Below are 20,777 nucleotides of genomic sequence, written 5' to 3'. Positions count from 1 at the left end.
CTGCAGTCTGGGAGGAAAGTATAGGTATATACTTAGTGACGTCGTCCATGAGAAGGATGTGTGTGTGTGTGTGTGTGTGTGTGTGTGTGTGTGTGTGTGTGTGTGTGTGTGTGTGTGTGTGTGTGTGTATGTTATTAGGAATTAGGGTCCCTCCTAACTTAAAGATTTAATGATTTTGCTATACGGAGAGGACAGACAGACAGACAAATAAACACACACACACACACACACACACACACACACACACACACACACACACACACACACACACACACACACGCGCGCGCGCGCGCGTCATATCAAGTAGTGCACAGCAAACAACAGTGCACGACTTTCACCGCAGATCTGAAACACATCTTATGCTGGTTGTGCTGCAGGGGAGGAGGAGGAGGAGGAGGAGGAGGAGGAGGAGGAGGAGGAGGAGGAGGAGGAGGAGGAGGAGGAGGAGGAGAGGAAGAGGAAGAGGAAGAGGAAGAGGAAGAGGAAGAGGAAGAGGACAAGGAGAAGAAGGAGAAGGAGGAGGAGGAATAGGAAAAGGAGAAAAAAGAAAGGAAATAAAAAGTCATTGATAATAAGAAAAAAAATTTCAGCAGCAGTAGCAGCAGCAGCAGCAGCAGCAGCACCAGCACCAGCACCAGCAGTAGCAGTAGCAATAGCAGTAGCAGCAGCAGTACCAGTAGTAGTAGTAGTAGTAGTAGTAGTAGTAGCAGAAATCCCATCGCTTCACCAACAGATTCGCTAAATAAACACCAAATGTTGACCTTACAAATGTGCGTTAGTGACTCATGACCGATAGGTGATGACTGGTGATGACTGGTGATGACTGGTGATGGTGGATGGCCGCGTGCTGGTGACGGGATGCTGGGGCGCTATTGATGGGAGTAATGGAATGGTGGCAGGTGGTGATGCCGAGTGACGGGAGCTGATGGGTGTCATAGGCGGCGATGGGAAATGGAAGGGAGGTGATGGAGGTGACAGAGGTGTGATGGTTACCAGTGGAGAGTAAAGGTATGGGAATGAATGATGGGTGGTGAGGGGTGATGAGAATAGCAAATGTCATGAGGAGTGATAGATGGTGAAACACACACACACACACACACTAACACAAACAACAACAAAAATACAACAATTAAAGTAAACAAGAGAAAGAGAAATACAACAATTAAAAGAGAGAGAGAGAGAGAGAGAGAGAGAGAGAGAGAGAAGAGAGAGAGAGAGCGCAAATTCAATAACACACACACACACACACACACACACACACACACACACACACACACACACACACACACAAGGAAGCCCCGTCAAGAAGCACACGACAAATAATCCAAACTCAAAATAATAAGTTCAGAATTCTAGCCATAATACAACCAATTTGGGACTCTGCCAGGCGTCCCCGAAGGTTAGTGTGCCCCCGATCCCTTTCCCTCACCTCCCTCCTCCTCCTCCTCCTCCTACTTTTCCTTGTCCTCCTCCTCCTCCTCCTCCTCCTCCCCTCCTACTCTTCCTTGTCCTTCTCCTCCTCCTCCTCTGTGTCCTTGTCCTCGTTCTCCATCCTCCTTTCCCCTCTTCTCCTCCTTTCCAGTTCACTCTCTCTCTCTCTCTCTCTCTCTCTCTCTCTCTCTCTCTCTCTCTCTCTCTCTCTCTCAGCGGGTTCCTTCGTCCATTCTTTTACCAACCTATGTTTCCTCCTTCCGCTACTGTTTCTGCTCCTCCTCCTCACCCTCTTCCTCCTCCTCCTCCACCTCCTCCTCCTCCTCCTCCTCCTGTTGTTGCTGCTATTCCTCTTCCTCCTCGTGTGTGTGTGTGTGTGTGTGTGTGTGTGTGTGTGTGTGTGTGTGTGTGTGTGTGTGTGTGTGTGTGTAGCACGGACTACCTCAGGCGTTGCTCAATGGTCGCCACTCTCAAATGTGTGGACTCCTTATCTTGACTACTTTTTAATGGGCTCTACTGGGTGTCACTGTGGTCTTCAACGGTGTTTCCTTTATTAGACATTGCTTAACGAGGAGTCCGCGTCAACAATGAGTACAACGACCATGATAACGCTATATGACTCTATGTGACTTTTGAAAACACCCACGAGAAAAGAAAACGTTGAAAAATACGAACTTTGGAGAAAAAAAAAGTGTCTCATCCACTCGTATTGAAAAAGGCTGCTCTCTCACTGGGGTTATTTCTCAAAGGCCACAGAGACGTTTAGCCAGATTGTCAAAGGCGTTTCTCGTGTTAATAATGAGCAAGTGTTGCATTTATTAGTAGATGGGGAGAGATGATCGTGGTGGTGGTGGTGGTGGTGGTGGTGGTGGTGGTGGTGGTGGTAGCAGTAGCAGTAGCAGTAGCAGTAACAATAGCAGTAGCAGTAGCAGTGGTAGTAGCAGTAGCAGTAGTAGCAGCATTTGTTGTTGTCCCATTAGATCTACAATAAAAGTTACCTGTAATAATAGCAAAGAAACTTTAAACAACAACAACAGCAACAACAATAATAATAATAATAATAATAATAATAATAATAATAATAATAATAATAATAATAATAATAATAATAATGGTAATAAAAGTAACAATAACAATAACAACGACAACAACAACGACCTGAGCACAAAAGGGTTAATTGCGGAGCACGGAGGGCTAGGCTTGAAATATACAGTTAGGAGAAACACTACATGCAATAAAACTGATGCGTGTATCAAATTAAGTGACTAATTACTAGTTCATTAATCATCTGTGTGTGTGTGTGTGTGTGTGTGTGTGTGTGTGTGTGTGTGTGTGTGTGTGTGTGTGTGTGTGTGTGTGTGTGTGTTGCTTTGAACAAATGGCTCATAAAGATGCATTGTTTTGTTTTCGCTTGCAATTTTGTATTATGTATCGTTACAAATGTTCTTTTATCGTTATAAAATAAACTCTCTCTCTCTCTCTCTCTCTCTCTCTCTCTCTCTCTCTCTCTCTCTCTCTCTGTGTGTGTGTGTGTGTGTGTGTGTGTGTGTGTACGCGCGCGCTCCAATGAATTATGTGAAACCAATCTTCTAATTTCAAAACTTAGGAAGACTCGTGCCACTCTTCTTGAAACACTTTACGCTTGAGGACGACGGATTGTCAACACACACACGACGGATCGTCACACACACACACACACACACACACACACACACACACACACACACACACACAGACAGGGAGACCTTTACATATGAAGACTATACATACATGCATTTATACATACATACATACATACATACATAGTCGATTAGCTACGTGTCTTCTATTCCTTCATTCAGTATTCGATAAGCATTATCAATCAATGTGAGAGGAATGAAGGAGACGAAGTGATCAGAGGAAGATGTGAAAGGAAGGCATAAGACACCAAGAGAGAGAGAGAGAGAGAGAGAGAGAGAGAGAGAGAGAGAGAGAGAGAGAGAGAGAGAGAGAGAGAGAGAGAGAGAGAGAGAGAGAGAGAGTGAGTGAGTGAGTGAGTGAGTGAGTGAGTGAGTGAGTGAGTGAGTGAGTGAGTGTGTGTGTGTGTGTGTGTGTGTGTGTGTGTGTGTGTGTGTGTGTGTGTGTGTGTGTGTGTGTGTGTGTGTGTGTGTGTGTGTGTGTGTGTTGGGGAAGAAAAGCCACATAGAAAACAATATAAAGAAAGTGGAGAAAAGAAGTGGGGAACAACAACAACAACAACAACAACAATAAAAGCAGCAGCAGCAGCATCAGGGTCATAATGGTGGTGTGAAGGGGTACGTGTTGGGGGAAGCTGCATATGATTGAGATACGCTGACCCGCCGCCACCCCGTAAGAACAGGTGGCGTCAGCAGTCAGGCAGGTGTGGAGCAGGGGACCGTGTGCACCATGTGTGTTGGCAAAGGTTGCGCTGCGCCGCTTCGTGATGAGCAGGCTGCTGCTCGGAAAGAAACTATCAGGGGAAAAAAAAGCAATATTTAATAAGAAAAAAGGAATAAAAAAAAAGCAACAGTAATAATTTCATCTAAGAAAAAATACAGTAATTAGGTTTGGTCAGGTTAGGCCTATTTTGTCCAATTTCATTTAGGCCTTATAAGAATTTTGGCAAATTTCGAAAAATGTCTGAATCTTCAGATAAGATAAACTGTCTAGTTTTTCCTGCTTTTCACTACAAATTTATTCTCTTAACATTTGATTCTCTGAGATATAGTAAACAAATCTGTGGTCACACATTTTTCATTTAGGCTTTATAAATTTTTTGGCAAATTTTTGAAATATTCAAATAATTATATCTATTTGCATCTTCCCTAATTGTTAAATGGATAGGAATACCAATGGTCTAGGCCCCTAGGGACAAGACACCGATGTTACTGAATCAAATAAGTCTATGAATGGTGGATGGGATGTGAGTGTCGAGTCCAGCTATTAAAACACTGCTGACGGCACTAACGCCTATGCAATAGAGCTCTGTTATCGTAATGGTATATATATATATATATATATATATATATATATATATATATATATATATATATATATATATATATATATATATATATATATATATATATATATATATATATATATATATATATATATATATATATATATATATATATATATATATATATATATATATATATATATATATATATATATATATATATATATATATATATATATATATATATATATATATATATATATATATATATATATATATATATATATATATATATATATATATATATATATATATATATATATATATATATATATATATATATATATATATATATATATATATATATATATATATATATATATATATATATATATATATATATATATATATATATATATATATATATATATATATATATATATATATATATATATATATATATATATATATATATATATATATATATATATATATATATATATATATATATATATATATATATATATATATATATATATATATATATATATATATATATATATATATATATATATATATATATATATATATATATATATATATATATATATATATATATATATGTATATATATATATATATATATATATATATATATATATATATATATATATATATATATATATATATGTATATATATATATATATATATATATATATATATATATATATATATATATATATATATATATATATATATATATATATATATATATATATATATATATATATATATATATATATATATATATATATATATATATATATATATATATATATATATATATATATATATATATATATATATATATATATATATATATATATATATATATATATATATATATATATATATATATATATATATATATATATATATATATATATATATATATATATATATATATATATATATATATATATATATATATATATATATATATATATATATATATATATATATATATATATATATATATATATATATATATATATATATATATATATATATATATATATATATATATATATATATATATATATATATATATATATATATATATATATATATATATATATATATATATATATATATATATATATATATATATATATATATATATATATATATATATATATATATATGAAAAATTGTGATGAAAACAGATTGAGGTACCAAAGTCGACCTCGCCTCTGTGATGTGCTTTCGCTGAAGGTATGTATGCGTGAAAAACAAGTTCGTTTGAAGTGTGTCATGAAAGGATGGCTAAGTCAGGTGGAAGATTAAAGATTCTCCCTTTATGAAAACTACATAAACGATCAGAGAGAGAGAGAGAGAGAGAGAGAGAGAGAGAGAGAGAGAGAGAGAGAGAGAGAGAGAGAGAGAGAGAGAGAGAGAGAGAGAGAGAAAGCAATGACTTGCATGCCTTGCCTCCTTCACATCACTTATCTTGTTACATACAAGACAGTCCGCAGCCCAAAACCCCTTTGCCAAGTTGTCAAACCCACACGTATAGTCAGTAAACCGATATAAATTACACAGTGAGTCAGTAACGACATTAAAAGGTATTAACGGTTCTAAAAATTACCAATGGCAATAAAAACGAAGACAATAATATATTTTATTATACGTTAATTTAACCACACAGAGAACAATAAATTATAAAAATCATGCGTATTTTGATGACATTAATTTTGCTCTCATAAATCTTGAGGCTGAGGCTGGCTAGCGAGTGGCGGGGCGAAGGGTTTGGGGCGAGAGGGGGTAGGGTGGGGAGAGCAGGGGTAACAAGGCCTTGGGGTGAACCAGTTCTAGTTAACCCCCTCCCCTCCCTTATGTCATCGCCCCCTTTGTCCGTGATGGGAGCATTCATTACCTCGTTCAGTTTGTTATGTCCTGAACGCCATCAAAGATCGGAGGTCACGACAAGTTCCGCCACCACAGCTGCTTACGGCGAGCAGGTATTGGCTAATTTGACTTATTAGTTGATTGTTAGACGAGATATTCTAACATTTTATTTCGACCAATCATATACCACATCATAAACTGTTGTGTGATTGATCTTCATGCAATCCAGAGAAACATTTTTTTCCCCTCTACTTTTTTTCTTTTTTTCGAGACAGGAGTGCAACACCGCACGTTCACCTCAGTCCAGCACCGATGGTCTGGACTGACGGAGGAAAGTCAGCAGCAGCAGTGAACGCTTTCAACAACAATGACCGTCTGCCCCTCACACTCGGCTCACGATAAGCAATCACTTGTTAAGCAAAGTACCATTCATGCAGCTACGAGACCTTAACTATTGTTCGCTCTCCCCCCCACCCACACACCACCCACTCACTCCTGCCTGCCTGCCTGCCTTGCTCCACGCTTCCAAGCCAAACGGTGATCTGAGCCATATTGATCACCCTTATCGAACACAAGGGCCACTCAGCATGAAGTGTGACCCTTCCTTGACACACGGACGAGGATTTAATGCTTCATTACCCGAACCACCGAGACTCAGCGAGCTCCAGTACTGCAGCCTCGGGGCAGCGATAACTACACCCCGCCCCAAGCCACACACACACCCTCCCTTGATGCCACTCCAGACTTCGTATGACACACGACCCCTGCAGGACACTCACCTTTCCAAGAAGGGGGCGAGGCTCCCCTGGATGCTGTTCGCGAGGCGCCGAGACACAATCCTCCCAACTTGTGCCTTCACAGGACGGCGCCGCACTGCACTACCTAACCACTGGCAACACTCTAAACACTGTAACTCAACATTCACATGCTGTCTAGCAACACTCTCGATGGTTAGTAAGGAAGCACTGATCACCAATAGATCACTGGGTGGTGGTCACTAGGGAGGCTCACAATCACTCTCTCACGTCACCTTCTAACTGACTATGTTGGATTTGCTGCAGTGTTGCCACTGTCCTCCTCCCAGGTTCTCGTACTATTGAAATTCATTTATCTCCCTCTTTGCCATACATCAACAAGCTATTAAACACAAAATCTTGCTTTCATATGATAGGTTATCAATTCAGGAACAATAGTCTTTGTCTAATATACTTTGTCTCAAATTATAAATGGGGTTGAATAGGAAATACATATTTTAGGTGTAAGTTGTTGTTTGTTGTAATTAAGTCATTTTGTACAACAAGTGATTCCTCTGACCAGTCGTATAAGGTCTTCAGTCCCTGATAGTTGAGAGCGTCCCTCGAGACTACGGATGTGAGCCCCCTGCATCATTACTCGTACGCCCGCCCGCACCACCGGGGTTACAGCGCTTGCGCCATCAAGTCATTGAGCTAAATTAATAGACCAAAGACACAACTCTAATAACGTTGTTTCAGAATGGGAAAGGCCTCCCCTTTATTATCAATTAATCAGGGGGATTTTGTCATGTCTCATTATCACAAGCAGATTAACTCCCATTCATCAAAGGAGAGCAACAACACCCACGGCTACAAGACCCAGCATTGTGTCTCGGGCTGCCTCCAGCCTGTCAGGGGAGGAGGGGCGCAGGACGGACAGACCCTGACGACACCACCTCTGTAAGTGCACCTGCAAGAGGGAAGAGAGCAGTCTTTACTCCCAGCCACTCAGTCGCAATGAAACTCTCTCTCTCTCTCTCTCTCTCTCAAGACGGCATGTCCTGGCGGAACTTATTATTTTATTTCTTCTTCTACTTCTTTTTCCTCATACAGGCTCTGTCTATGCTATTCAATATGAACATTTCTTGCGTCCCACTCATCTCTGCATGGGGTGCACTAGACCCAGGACACGCATCGCGAACTAGATTACGAGAGAGAGAGAGAGAGAGAGAGAGAGAGAGTGGGGAGGGAGTTGAGATAAAACATCAGCAAGGCGACAGTAAAAAAAATAAATAAATAAATACACTTAAAAAAATTCTAAAACGGGATCGGCAAAACTGAAGATCAAAGGACATTAGATCCTACTTATTGCCACGTGGTTACAACAATACCTCCACCAAAAACTGTTTCATAATATCGCACACGCATTTCTCAAAGACATTTACCGTACATAACATACATGCTTTTGGAGTGACTTTAGAAGCGAGATTGTGTTCTCTCTTTACAAATCTTTGCTAATGTGTAATTTCGATAGAAAACTAAAGATTATATCATTTGTCATTAACTTATCATCCAAACCCTCACCCATGCTGGCGCTGCCCTGTCTCTTGTTGACCAGACGTAGACCCTTTGCCTGTCCCTAACTCTGCCCGGTAGCCGGCTATTAGCATGGGATAGGAGCATTGTATGGGTAAGATCCTCATCGTCACTATACACCTACACTACACCTGTATTACACCAAGCCCACACTCTCAATACGTAGCCTAAGCCTCCGCACTGGAATACAGGCCGAGTCATGCTGAGGAAAAACACTGTCACGCAGGCCGCCATCAACCAGGATGAAAGGCACCTACAAAGGCAACTCATCCTTTACCTGGGCCTTCTAGTCTCAAAGTAAATGAGATCCTTTACTGGTCTCAATCGAAAACTGCGTTTTGTATGCGAAGAGAGCGGCTCAAAGACTCCGGTTGTTCCCTTGGGTGCTGCGCGGAACTCGACGCAGTAATGAAGGTACACATGAAGCTGATCTGAACACGAGCCGTGAAGGCACTGAGAGGGTATGCTTTTATTGTCCACTGGGAAAGGCGAATCAGGAAAAACCGATGCCGTCTTATACATTCGGTTTTATTACAGACAGAGAAGGGACTTGTCTCGCCTGCCATTCCACCGAGTGTAAATTACATTAACATGTAAATAGACGCTCAGACCACCACCAGTGTTGACAACTGAACGATTCGCGATATCGCGGTGGCTCTTCAGAATTATTGTATAATCTACCGCCTTTGATCAGGCAAATTGATTTATAGATAGAATGGTACGAACGGTACCGTGTCCTATGAGAGAGAGAGAGAGAGAGAGAGAGAGAGAGTTTATAACGCAACATCCCACCATAGTGTCTCCTTTGCACCAGGCACGGCGAGACAAGACAAGGGTGGCAGGGCCAGAGAAGGGCCGCGGAGTGTGTGCTGGGTCCAGGGGCTCCGCATCAATACAGGGAGAAAGCACTTCCAAACACTGGAGGAAGGGAATAGGAATGCGACTGTGCCTTAATTGTGTAGTTGATTGCGTATGAAAAAACTTTTTACAATAACATTTCGAATGTGTTAAAAATAGTATAACACTGATGAGGAGACGTTGGTAGAATATACGATTAAATATGATTCTTTCAGAGGTTTATGAAATCATTACACGTACAGTTAAGGAGATAAAATTGCGGTTACCAGAGGTATAACATGCAGTACAAAATCTTCATTAAGGGACCATGACATTCTTTGATTTATATCTTAATCCGCACTCTGTCTCCGTGGCTAAATAAGGTCAACGCTCTTCTTTCTAATAATGAACACTAAATAACGCGTCTGTCAGGAAGTGTAAAATGCTGCGTCTTGACAAGGAACGCAGTGTGTTTCAGAACACGTCACGTTGTGGAATCAGGTTCACTGCATGAGGTCAGGATTTTTCCCTCCACGGTGCATGAGTCTTCTAACACACATGAACCTTCCACACATTCTAACTTCTCTGATAAGGAAAACATATCATTCATTTTTTAAACTATTGGCATACCAAATTCAATTACTTAATATATCAATACTTTTGGAAAAACAAATAAAAACCTTCATTTGTGTCTGCTTTTTCATGATAAAATTAACTGCATTGTTAGCTTTTTTAAAGTCAATAAATAAACAAAAGTAAGGTATGCATCACATTTCTCAGCTTGTTTGTTACAATCACCATTCATAATTGTTTGGTGAGTGTGATGGATATTGAAGTGCCATTACATTACTGCACCAGCATCATATTTCACACTCCATTTACTTTCAGTCTAGATAATTACTCATGGACGATTTGATATTGACGAACCACTGAATTTAAGAGAATCAATTAAAACCCAATAGACTGTACTCATACCTTTTCATAAAGTAATAGTAGTAATAATAATAATGTAATAATAATAATAATAATAATAATAATAATGATAATAATTATAATAATGATAATAATAATAATAGCAATAATTATAATAATAATAATTTCTTTGTATATGTGTGTGGCTTGGCAGCAGTATGAGAGTGGTCATGTGATGCTTATTTTCAGTCACAACAAGATGCTTTAAACCCTCAGCACTTAGATAACCTAACAACTCATTGTGATATGCAAACCACCAACAACAAAAAAAAGTACATTTAATTAGTCATTCAAAATCATTCAATCTTGGCAAGTGGAGCATGTGTGCCCATGTGCTGCTTGAGGGAGTCTTTCCGAGAGGCCCGATAGGAGCACTGAGGACACCAGTAAGGCTTCTCCCCCGTGTGAGTTCGAATGTGTCGCAGGAGGAGATAGTTGAATCCAGCTGAATAAGAGCAATATGGACAGTGATGCATCTTGTATGACTTTAATCCAGCTCCAACACTTCCGCTGTCTAAGTTTGAGGACTCCAAGACCTGTAATGTAATCATGACCATCAGCTTGCTGAGTCCTGACCCCTCTGCCTCAGGCCTCAATCAGTGCATACAACAAACAACAATCAGTATATAGTATATATAGTTAATAGGAATACCAGAGAGAGAGAGAGAGAGAGAGAGAGAGAGAGAGAGAGAGAGAGAGAGAGAGAGAGAGAGAGAGAGAGAGAGAGAGAGAGAGAGAGAGAGAGAGAGAGAGAGAGAGAGAGAGAGAGAGAGAGAGAGAGAGAGAGAGAGAGAGAGAGAGGTGATCCTTCCTCAAGACACCACAATGCGCAATGGACAGTTGGACAACATATCTAACAATCTCCATGATAAGGCTCCACAGCTACACACTGTTGTTGTGCGCCATCATCTTGTGATAAAAGACAGGTTGGCTGCGCTATGGATAAATACAAGATGAGGTTACAAGACCCACTGTCCCATCACTGATGAGGTTACAAACAGTTTAGGCTCCAGTTGCAAGTTAAATAACAGAAACAGGATGTAAGTCATACACATTTTACTTTTCCATATACAGTACTCACTGCTCTATATTTGAACATCAATTTGTCTTTTGCATTTGGAATGCAAGGTTCAGTATCCATGTATTTCTCTAAACATAAATACACACTTTACAACAAGTTAAAAAATTCACTTAGATTTACAAAAATTCTGCACAGTTCAACAGCAATGACAAGGATTGGCAAGATAAGCTGAGCAATGCCCTGCTGCTGCCACTGCTACACTTGAGGCACTGCTTGCACTCTCATTTGTATCCTGTCTTGACCACATGCTGTTGGGAAGAAAATGTCACCTTACTATAGTCTCAATTTTAACACTGTAAATCTAAATCCTTTAAAATTAGCAAAGTAATTTTGTGTTACCTTGCTGTACAAAGACTCAGATAATATATAGATCTAAACATCTTTTTCCCTACTTCTTATTATTCTGATAAAAGCCAACATCAATTTTAAAGAATATTAGCATAGTATAGTAGGAGAGTGCATCTCTATCATAAATTGAACACAAAGACTTAGGCTTACCTTCATTGTGTATTTTATGCATGTGTCTCTTGAGACTGCTGTTTTGATTGGCTCTGAAGGGACACTGAGTGCATACATAGGGCTTCTCTCCCGTGTGGGTCCTCACGTGCTTGGTCAGATTGTGATGAAAACCTGTGGCATAGCTACAAAATGGACACTGGTGAACCTTCCTGAGGTGGTGCTTCTTGCTGCTCCGGGAACTGAAGCTGAATGCTGGTCCTTGAGCCACGCCTCGTGCCACCCACTGGCACTCACTTTCAGCCCCCACCTGTAGGCAATGCCCATCTTAGCCTCCTATATAGAAGGCCCCAGAAACATACACTGTATTGTATTATACTAAGCAACATTGCAGTTACTCCTATACTTGAAAAGAAAATTGAAACAAACATAGAAAAGTTATTCAAATTTAGCATTTATTCTTTCATTTATTACATAAAGAAGTACAAGATGTGTGAACTGTGAATAAAAAACATTTTTCAATGTTTTTATTTATGGTCTTTCAAGTGTGTATTAAGTTTTTATACATGCTAAAATGAATTTCTAAATATATTTTTCATCCGAGTAAAAAAATAGAATACTATCAGAAAATTTAAACTTTATTGTAGATATTCTAATATTTTTCCTCTAAAGCAGAACTTGCTTTTTAATTTGAAAGATATTATGATATCATGTTATTCAACAATAAATCAAATATATGGCATTGCTATACAACTATTATTTTATCTTACTGCATCCACAGATATTTCCACTTTTATATTATAATCTATATATTAAATATAAAATGTTTGAGTGTATGTCTTTGTTTCATTTCTTTTAGTGTCTCCTCAAAGATCACACAATGATAAATAATTCACTTCTTGAATATACATTAAATAAATACAGTAGTACATACTACAAAGCTTATAAGCTTATACTGTACTGTGCTTTAAAATAGGAAATGTATTTCATATTACACATTTCCTTACACAAACATATAGACATATAATTATCTTGAAGAACACTGCTGGAGTGGAAACAAGAATCAGATCTGCCAAAAAGAAATATTCAAGAATACCAAAATTTGGAGCATAGAGCATTACATTCATGAAGTCTGATGCACACTCCATGCAATGTGTCTGATGTCCTGATGGTACACTGACTAGAGCACTCCAAGGTAAACACCTGGGTCAGCAGTAAGAGCTAAGATTATTTAACCAAGTTTAACACAAAATAACATTTCTGACACATCAATACTTTAGAAATATGATAGGCACTATATCACTACTCAGGAGGAATATTTTCATGGGGAATTGTGTCCAAAATTAAGTCAAGTATTTTCTTGCATTCAATGTGACAGCAAGAAAAAGATAAATGTTGATATTTATCTTTTATTTTTTTACAACACAGCCAGAATGACTGATAGCAATTCCTCCTCTGTCTGATGTTAATACAGTACTTGCCATGTTTCAAACTGTTTGGTATGGAATGTGAAAATCTTTAGAGGTACTCTGGTGTTGAATCACTTTCCCACATGCTAGAACTGCTGTTTTCAATTTCAAAGTAGATGAAGTGTCCCAGTCACTAAGCACTGGTTCTACTGGATTCAAGTGAGAGGAGTTTCCTTGCCAATCCAGCTGCTGGATCATGTTTTCAGAGAACCAGCCTATCATGGATTTTGTACAGTGGCACAGTGCACTCTCTTGCATGAAGAAGTCAAGATCAAACAAGAGGTAACAAGGCAACAAATGATACTCCACAACTTGTTTATATCCCATAGCATTCTTTGTTTCTCCTTGCTTTAAGAAAAACAGACCACAATCACCAACTGCTCCTCTTTTCATCAGCTTCTTAGTAGTTTTGTAATCTTCCTCTGCCATCCAGAACCAGATTTATGATGTGGAATAGCATCAGAACATAATCCTTCAGCAGTGACCAAGATGGTGGATTTTAATACCTTCACATATCTAGCAATTTCAGCAATAAATAGATTTTCTTGTCTCCATGCAATAGTTTGTGATCTTTCTTCTCTGTAAAGCTTTGTATCCACATCTTTACTCATAAATGGTAAAGTAATCAGAAGCAAGTTTTATCACAAATAAAAATATAATGAAATGGTGAATGATTAATGTCCTTTGTCAGCCTAAGCAGCATTGGATGGTATTTTACGGTCTCCTCATGCAATCGTCAAGCATGAGCAGTCACCACATGCTACTTAACTCAGTGCTCACATGTCATGAAAAGATGTACATATAATTAGAATCCTCTAACAAATAACAATATATCCTGACATTCAAATTTGTTTGCCAATACTGTAGGCCTAGTCTCAAAATTTTTTATACTATGTTAAATGGTAAGATGAATGAATGAAGATGACAATTAAAAAATGGTTGGATGATGTGAATTAATAAAAATAAATGAGACTTTTGCTGTGACATTTCTGGAAAAGGATTTTCACAAATACCATTATCATAAAGACACACAGGATATCACAAAATCATGTTAGACATGAGCATTACCTATTTAACTATGAATTCTGTTTCTTCATACTAGTCAGTGATAGATCCCTTTTTGGTTACACACTTATGAGCTTTTGCTGTTATTTTTTTAAGCTATCACTGAATGATAAATCTAATAATCTATTCAGGTTAAATGCACAGGACTAGTGATTGAAAGATATTAATGGTTAGGAGTTGTACTAACTGATCCAGTTGGTCTACATAAATTACGAATTATTCTCCTGGTGTTTCTTTTAGAAAGAGGCAGCCCTTAGCAGGAGTAACTTGAATTCTGGACACTTTGAGAGCAGTTTTGTAAAAAAAACTGCTCTCAGGGCCTTTTCATGGCTCCTTCCTAAGCAACATCCTTTGAATTTTGGAATCGATTTAAAAAATTAAAGGGCAGCAAACACTCCCTCTTCTGCCAGAAGACTGTACTAACTTGTTATTTCATACTATTTGAGCATGGTTGCCAATTACCTTTCACTTATGCCAGCAACAATCGATGTGGGTGACAGCCCCACTTGTCTGATGTGCCGACACTCCTTTGGTAGCTTCCGTGTAAGAAGCACCCAAGGTGCTTCACAGTGTAGAGTTGGAGACTTAGCACTGGGTGCCAGAAAGCAAGGTGCAAACTTGAAGAGCTGGCCATCATGGCTGTCTTTAAAGCTCAAAATCTAAGGGCACCTAATATCAATCTGATTAGGCTGACTCCCTTACACACAAAAGTCAAATCATACACCATCATGAATAAAAAAAATATGCTGCTTCTTATGAAATGTTTAACAGAATGACATATTCCCCCCAAAAAAGTATATAAAGAAGTCTAATTTTACTTCAGTAATTTGTATCTATGTCTGCATGTCTGAATAGACAGCTGAACCATTACATCACTTTGGCATTAAAATAAATGAACAGTAACTAAATGCAATATTCCAATAACAGGTTCTGACAATCAAACGCAAGCAGTCAAACTGAAAATACTGAGGTAACATTATTGTTATTGAGATAAATATTACTATCACATATTTTTCACAATGAAACTTTGTGAGGAAAAAGCTATGAAAGTATTTTCAGTATACAGTAAACCATCATTATTTCAAACCTTATTATACAGAATTTTGTATTTATCAAACATACTATGGCCCACCAACCATCCATCTGATTTACTGAATAAAAGTCAGTATATGAGGGAGACCATTTGGTGAGTGACAACAACAGCACGAGAGTGAGTGAAGGTAGGAAGAAGATAAGGACAGTGTGAGTGGTGGTGGTGGTGGTGGTGTTGGTGAACATACACACCATACCTGCACATGCTGCCTATGCCTTAGTCTCACAGCAACAGTTGAAGTGGAATGTTGATGTGTTAGTATGTACTTATGTATGTATGTATAGTATGTATTTAAATTTAATTATTTGTTTTCACATGTGTTCTTGTTTATTTGAGCACAGTAAAAGCATTTTTCCATAAGATCTGTTGTTTTATTCAAACCAAAATAAAGTATAAGCTGTATAATTTAGAGCCAATCCATGAGTCACCAAAATTAATATTATTTGAGGTTTACTTTGGTATACCGAACTTCCATCTCATTTACCAAACAAAGTTGGCTGTGTGAGGAGAAATCTAACTGCCATTTTTTCTAATATTTTCCTTTATCGTCTTCCCCAAATTAGATTGATATACTCAGGGTTTACTGTATTGCAATACATCAGAGTCATAAAATTAGTGATACGTACAGTGAAATGATTATTGTATTTCACAGGCTCTTCAATCTGAACTGAATGTTACTTATCATAAACTGGTCATTTCATAAATTTCTATGATATCTTTTAATGTGTCTATTAAGATTACTTTTTTGCCTTGAAACATAAGGACAATGTGAACACATAAGAGGCGTCTCCCCTGTGTGACACTGTATGTGGGCGAGCAGCGTGGCTTTGCGAGTGCACTTTGCAGGGCAGTAGGGGCAGTGGAAAGGCTTCTCACCAGTGTGAGTGCGCACATGCCGCTTGTGACAGGTAGCATTATTTGTTGCATAATCACAGAAAGAACAGAGATATCTCTTGTATGGAGTTGCAAAGTTGTTCATTTCTCCCAAGACTTGTCCTCTCACAGTATGTTCACCATCAGTAACTTTCCTCATCTGTTGAGAATCACCACAGTTATTTTTTATTCTATCGTCATAGGTAAAATATAGCAAAAGAGGATCATACATAGCTGGATGTGTTAGATCAAACACAAGGTTTTGGGATTCTTTAACCCTTTCACTGCGGCATGAAACATTTAGCAGCACCAGAAACAATGTGTGAAGTGTTCTCTTTAAGCATCTTCAAGAAAGTTAGCTATGAAAGAGGATACATTTTGCAATTTCTTTTCAGTTCAAAGATCGGATGTGGCTGCAGGACAAGTAAAGACGCATTAGAGTGACTGGTAATTAGGAAATGGTACCAAATGGCAGTCAATGGGTTAAGAGTCCTGAGATAACGTAAATTAGTGCTGACCAAATATTAGGTATGCAGTTCCCTCCAAATGACACATGATAATGTCATGTAACTATTGGTAAACTATATAAAAATCCATATCATTGGTAAAGAGGGCCAGATTCACCTCATATCCACCATTGCGAGCCTCAAATCTCTAGCTACATATACGTGTATGTAAATGTATTGTACATAAAGAAGAAAGCTCCAAAGATTGTTGCTCCCACTCACGAGCATACCAAACCATCATCTTCCACTTTTGTTTCAGTGAACAGCCCAATTGTGGAACATGGACAATAAATGAAAGGGGATTTATCAAGGATAAGGGAAGGCATTTCTTTTTCTATTTTCATAACAGAAGCAAATGACAAGATGAGAACAGAATGAAGTTTGGAAGTGAATAATGAAGTTTGGAAGTGAATTGTGGAGTTAGAGAATAGATATGGAGTATCCCAATATAGTGCAGATATACGGATAATTTATGAAACCATGCAAAATCTAATTCATTAATTGGAAAAAAAAAAAAAAGGACACACAACAGTCATGTTGTTCCAAACACAAATTCTATCTAAAAGAGAGTTGGTTTGTCTTTGTGTCATACTGTATACTGGGAACTCAAAACCCTAATGTAGAAATGGGCTGCATTAAAAGTCCATAATGCAGAGGCAGAGAGCAGACCACTGCCACCCCAGCATCCACAGGGATGCCAATTAGCAGCTGAACTGTAATTGCCTGAATGGCAACTGTGCAGTTGTCTCTTGTGACCTACAGCAGTGATGTCATCCTTGCTTAGATCAATAGAAAATTATTCTTCATTATTTGCATTTAGTGATGAAGGTGCCTGCCTCAGCCAGGTCAGAGCCATAGTTATTTTCTGTCCTTGCTTTCATTAACACCAACACAAATAGTATCTAAGACAGGGCATTAGTAGAACCTCCCTATGCAATATATTTGATCTGGTTGTACTGAGAAGAGATCACTTCTAATATTGAAAAAATAATGAAAAGAATTGTAGGCACGGATACAATAAGGAAAAATTTAAGATATTCAAGAATTTCTAATGTAAATGACATTATCTTGTATGCTCGAATCAAATTCCAACATGTAAGAGTAAGAAAATGAAAACAGATGAAAACAAGTAAAACCACTATTTCAAGACACTCACCATGTGATCCATTTGAAGTGATTGCAGCCCGGAGTGATTTCCTACGGGCAGACCTCCAGTGTAACCCTGACCAGCTGATTCTGCACCTTCACCAAGGACTGGCCACTATGAAAAACACAAATTATTAACTTTAAAGCCTGTGTTAGTATATAAAAATTACATATGTACCTCCAAGTACTACATCCTAAGACTACAAGAAATAACATGCATAATGACATGAATAAAATAATTATGACATACACAATAATGATGTAGCAATCATATTAGACATGTGGTGTGATGGGAATGAGAACATTATTATGAAGAATATCAATAACAAAAATGATACAGCCAGTCAGAAGGTGAAGGAGGAATCAGTCCAGAATCATTCACTGAGGAGCTGTCAGCAGAGGTTTGAGACTTTAATTCTGGGATATAGAAGAGAGAGAGAGAGAGAGAGAGAGAGAGAGAGAGAGAGAGAGAGAGAGAGAGAGAGAGAGAGAGAGAGAGAGAGAGAGAGAGAGAGAGAGAGAGAGAGAGAGAGAGAGAGAGAGAGAGAGAGAGAGAGAGAGAGAGAGAGAGAGAGAAATTCTGTCATTATCATCTTACCACTTGCAACCCAGAAGGTCCTGCTTCAGAACTATATGACTCTTCATTTAAGGAGTGGTTAAAGGGTTCCATGGATGCACTGTGTTCTTTGGGGCCTCCTCCTTCCTCCCCGATAAGGTCAGTCATCAAAGAATCATATTCATACCCCATGTCTGCAGCCTCCTTTTCATTTTCCAAGTCAATTTTCTCCTCCTTGATGCCAATCTCACTTGCCACCTGCTGAATAGTTTAGTTTACCTTGACAATGAACTCCATCAATGGCTGTCATATCACCTACACTTAAGTAACTGTAGAATGTCTTATCAATGAAAAACTTTTCAAAATCATAACTCTGAGTACTACTTATTCAAAGTTTGAATATGAACAATTATAATATGTAATAGTATATATGTTTCCTTGAATGACTGAAGGATGAATGATTATCTATATAATGATTTATTATAAAGAGAACTCCAGCAGATTCATGTTTCTTATATATGCACAGCAAAAATAGGAACAGAAAGAGAAGACTAAGAACCTTCACAGTACAAAACGAACTCTTGTTTGTTATACCTACAACTTGATTATTAGGTATACACAAAAACTACTTGAACAAGCAAGAAGGGAATGCTTAGGTAGAAAGAGAGAAGCTCTTTAGTCTTAGCCATCCCCATTGTTGGTGCTAGTGGAAAAAAGCATCAGGGAGATATACAAACAAATAGATTTTTGGACACAACTTCGTCAGTGATGTTCCATTTCTATCACAAAATTAATACATTCATAACACAAGTTTCTTACAATATATTTATCTGTATATTCTTCCTCAGTCTGCTTAAAAACTCATAAATCAATGTAGAGTTTAACATTCAAGGCTTAAAATTGACAGAATTTTGTCGGGTGAGATTTAAAATTTTCAATATATTTCATTAACAAATATAAATCACCTCATTTTCACTTACTCTTGCGAGGATCAACTGGTCTGAACCATGTTCGCTGTCTAGCTGCTCAGATCTGCTGCAACTTGTATCTTTTCTATCTTGATTAAGTTCACTTTGAATTTGTTTCTGGTTCACATTTTCATAAACATCATGAGCATTTGCTTGCTCATCCAGATTGTCATCTTTCCTCAGAGGAGATGACTGAGGTGGAGTAGGAGAATTAATGAGCATTTCTGCCTGATCTGGCAGCCTCTTTTCATCTTGTTTGGGTCGCTTTGGGTTTGGGCTGCTGCGATCCACAGGAGTGTCTATGGTCTGTGCTGGTCTTTTGCTGTCACTGGGAGGTTCATCTGCCACAGCCAAGCCTTTGATTTCCAACAACTCAGCAGCCTTGATAAGCTGTGGCAGGTCACTCTGACTTACATTCACAACACCAGCATACATGTAATTAAGTAATGCTTCCATGTTCTTAGACTTCACATCCCTGATAATAATTACTGGGTGTTTACATGATGTGATTTCAAACATCTTTAGGAAATAGTCACTACAAGTTGATAACACCAGTTTATGAGCTGGATAAAATTTTCCATCACAAGCTAGTGTCACGTCTGTATACCTTGCCTGGAAAGAAGAAAAAGACTTACAATCATGTGCTAAAACTTAACCGAAGAAAAAGAAGAAACATAATAGATCGACAATGCAGGAAACATTCAGCGGGTTTTGCACAAGGAATGCTGAATGGGAATGGCAATGGAAAGTTAATTTAAATTCATCAAGAGTAACACCCACACCAGTACCAGTCATCTTGCATCCTAGACTGTAAAAATGGAAATTTACACTGGTATATGGTGTTTGCCATTATTTCAAGGTAATCATTTTAGTTCTTATGATATATTTTTATATCATACTGTGACTTAGAAATCAAGAATATTGGTAGTAATTACTTTAAAAGAAAACAGCTATAACTTACTAATTTCACAATATATAATAGTTTTCAACTTCATAAATAATCAAGTCTTATAAAATCTACATTAAGCAATATTTAGGTACAAAACATATACATAATCTTCTTCTTAACTTGTAACAATTTGAGTAGCGTAGCCTTACCACATCCCGAACATCTGACAGCATGT

At 37.7% G+C, this 20,777-nt stretch overlaps 2 protein-coding genes across 10 annotated transcripts in view; both read right to left on the bottom strand.

The window, feature by feature from the left end:
* The window catches only part of LOC123505399 (protein draper-like), a 551,274-nt gene extending 543,958 nt beyond the window's left edge, over positions 1-7,316 (bottom strand). The window contains exon 1 of the mRNA XM_045256624.1: positions 7,081-7,316. The gene's annotated coding sequence lies outside the window, so the exon portion shown is untranslated. The remainder of the gene's footprint in view (positions 1-7,080) is intronic.
* A 2,374-nt stretch (positions 7,317-9,690) lies between these two features.
* Positions 9,691-20,777, bottom strand: part of LOC123505515 (chorion transcription factor Cf2-like) — a 17,697-nt gene continuing 6,610 nt past the window's right edge. For 4 of the 9 annotated variants that reach the window (XM_045256896.1, XM_045256893.1, XM_045256894.1 and 1 more), the window contains exons 2-6: positions 20,752-20,777; positions 19,666-20,265; positions 18,728-18,946; positions 18,140-18,244; positions 12,339-16,637 (exon numbers count right to left, since the gene is read on the bottom strand). The exon at positions 20,752-20,777 is cut by the window's right edge and continues 72 nt beyond it. In XM_045256896.1, coding sequence (XP_045112831.1) covers positions 16,302-16,637; positions 18,140-18,244; positions 18,728-18,946; positions 19,666-20,265; positions 20,752-20,777 — 1,286 coding nt within the window. In that variant the 3' untranslated portion in view covers positions 12,339-16,301. Of the gene's footprint in view, positions 10,977-11,479; positions 11,770-12,019; positions 12,314-12,337; positions 16,638-18,139; positions 18,245-18,727; positions 18,947-19,665; positions 20,266-20,751 lie in introns of those variants that run through there. The other 5 variants (XM_045256898.1, XR_006675180.1, XM_045256899.1 and 2 more) reach the window with 5 other exon arrangements.

This window comes from Portunus trituberculatus, chromosome 18 (genome assembly GCF_017591435.1).
Source record: "Portunus trituberculatus isolate SZX2019 chromosome 18, ASM1759143v1, whole genome shotgun sequence".
Lineage (NCBI taxonomy): Eukaryota > Metazoa > Arthropoda > Malacostraca > Decapoda > Portunidae > Portunus > Portunus trituberculatus.
This window is presented reverse-complemented; position numbering and strand designations above follow the sequence as displayed.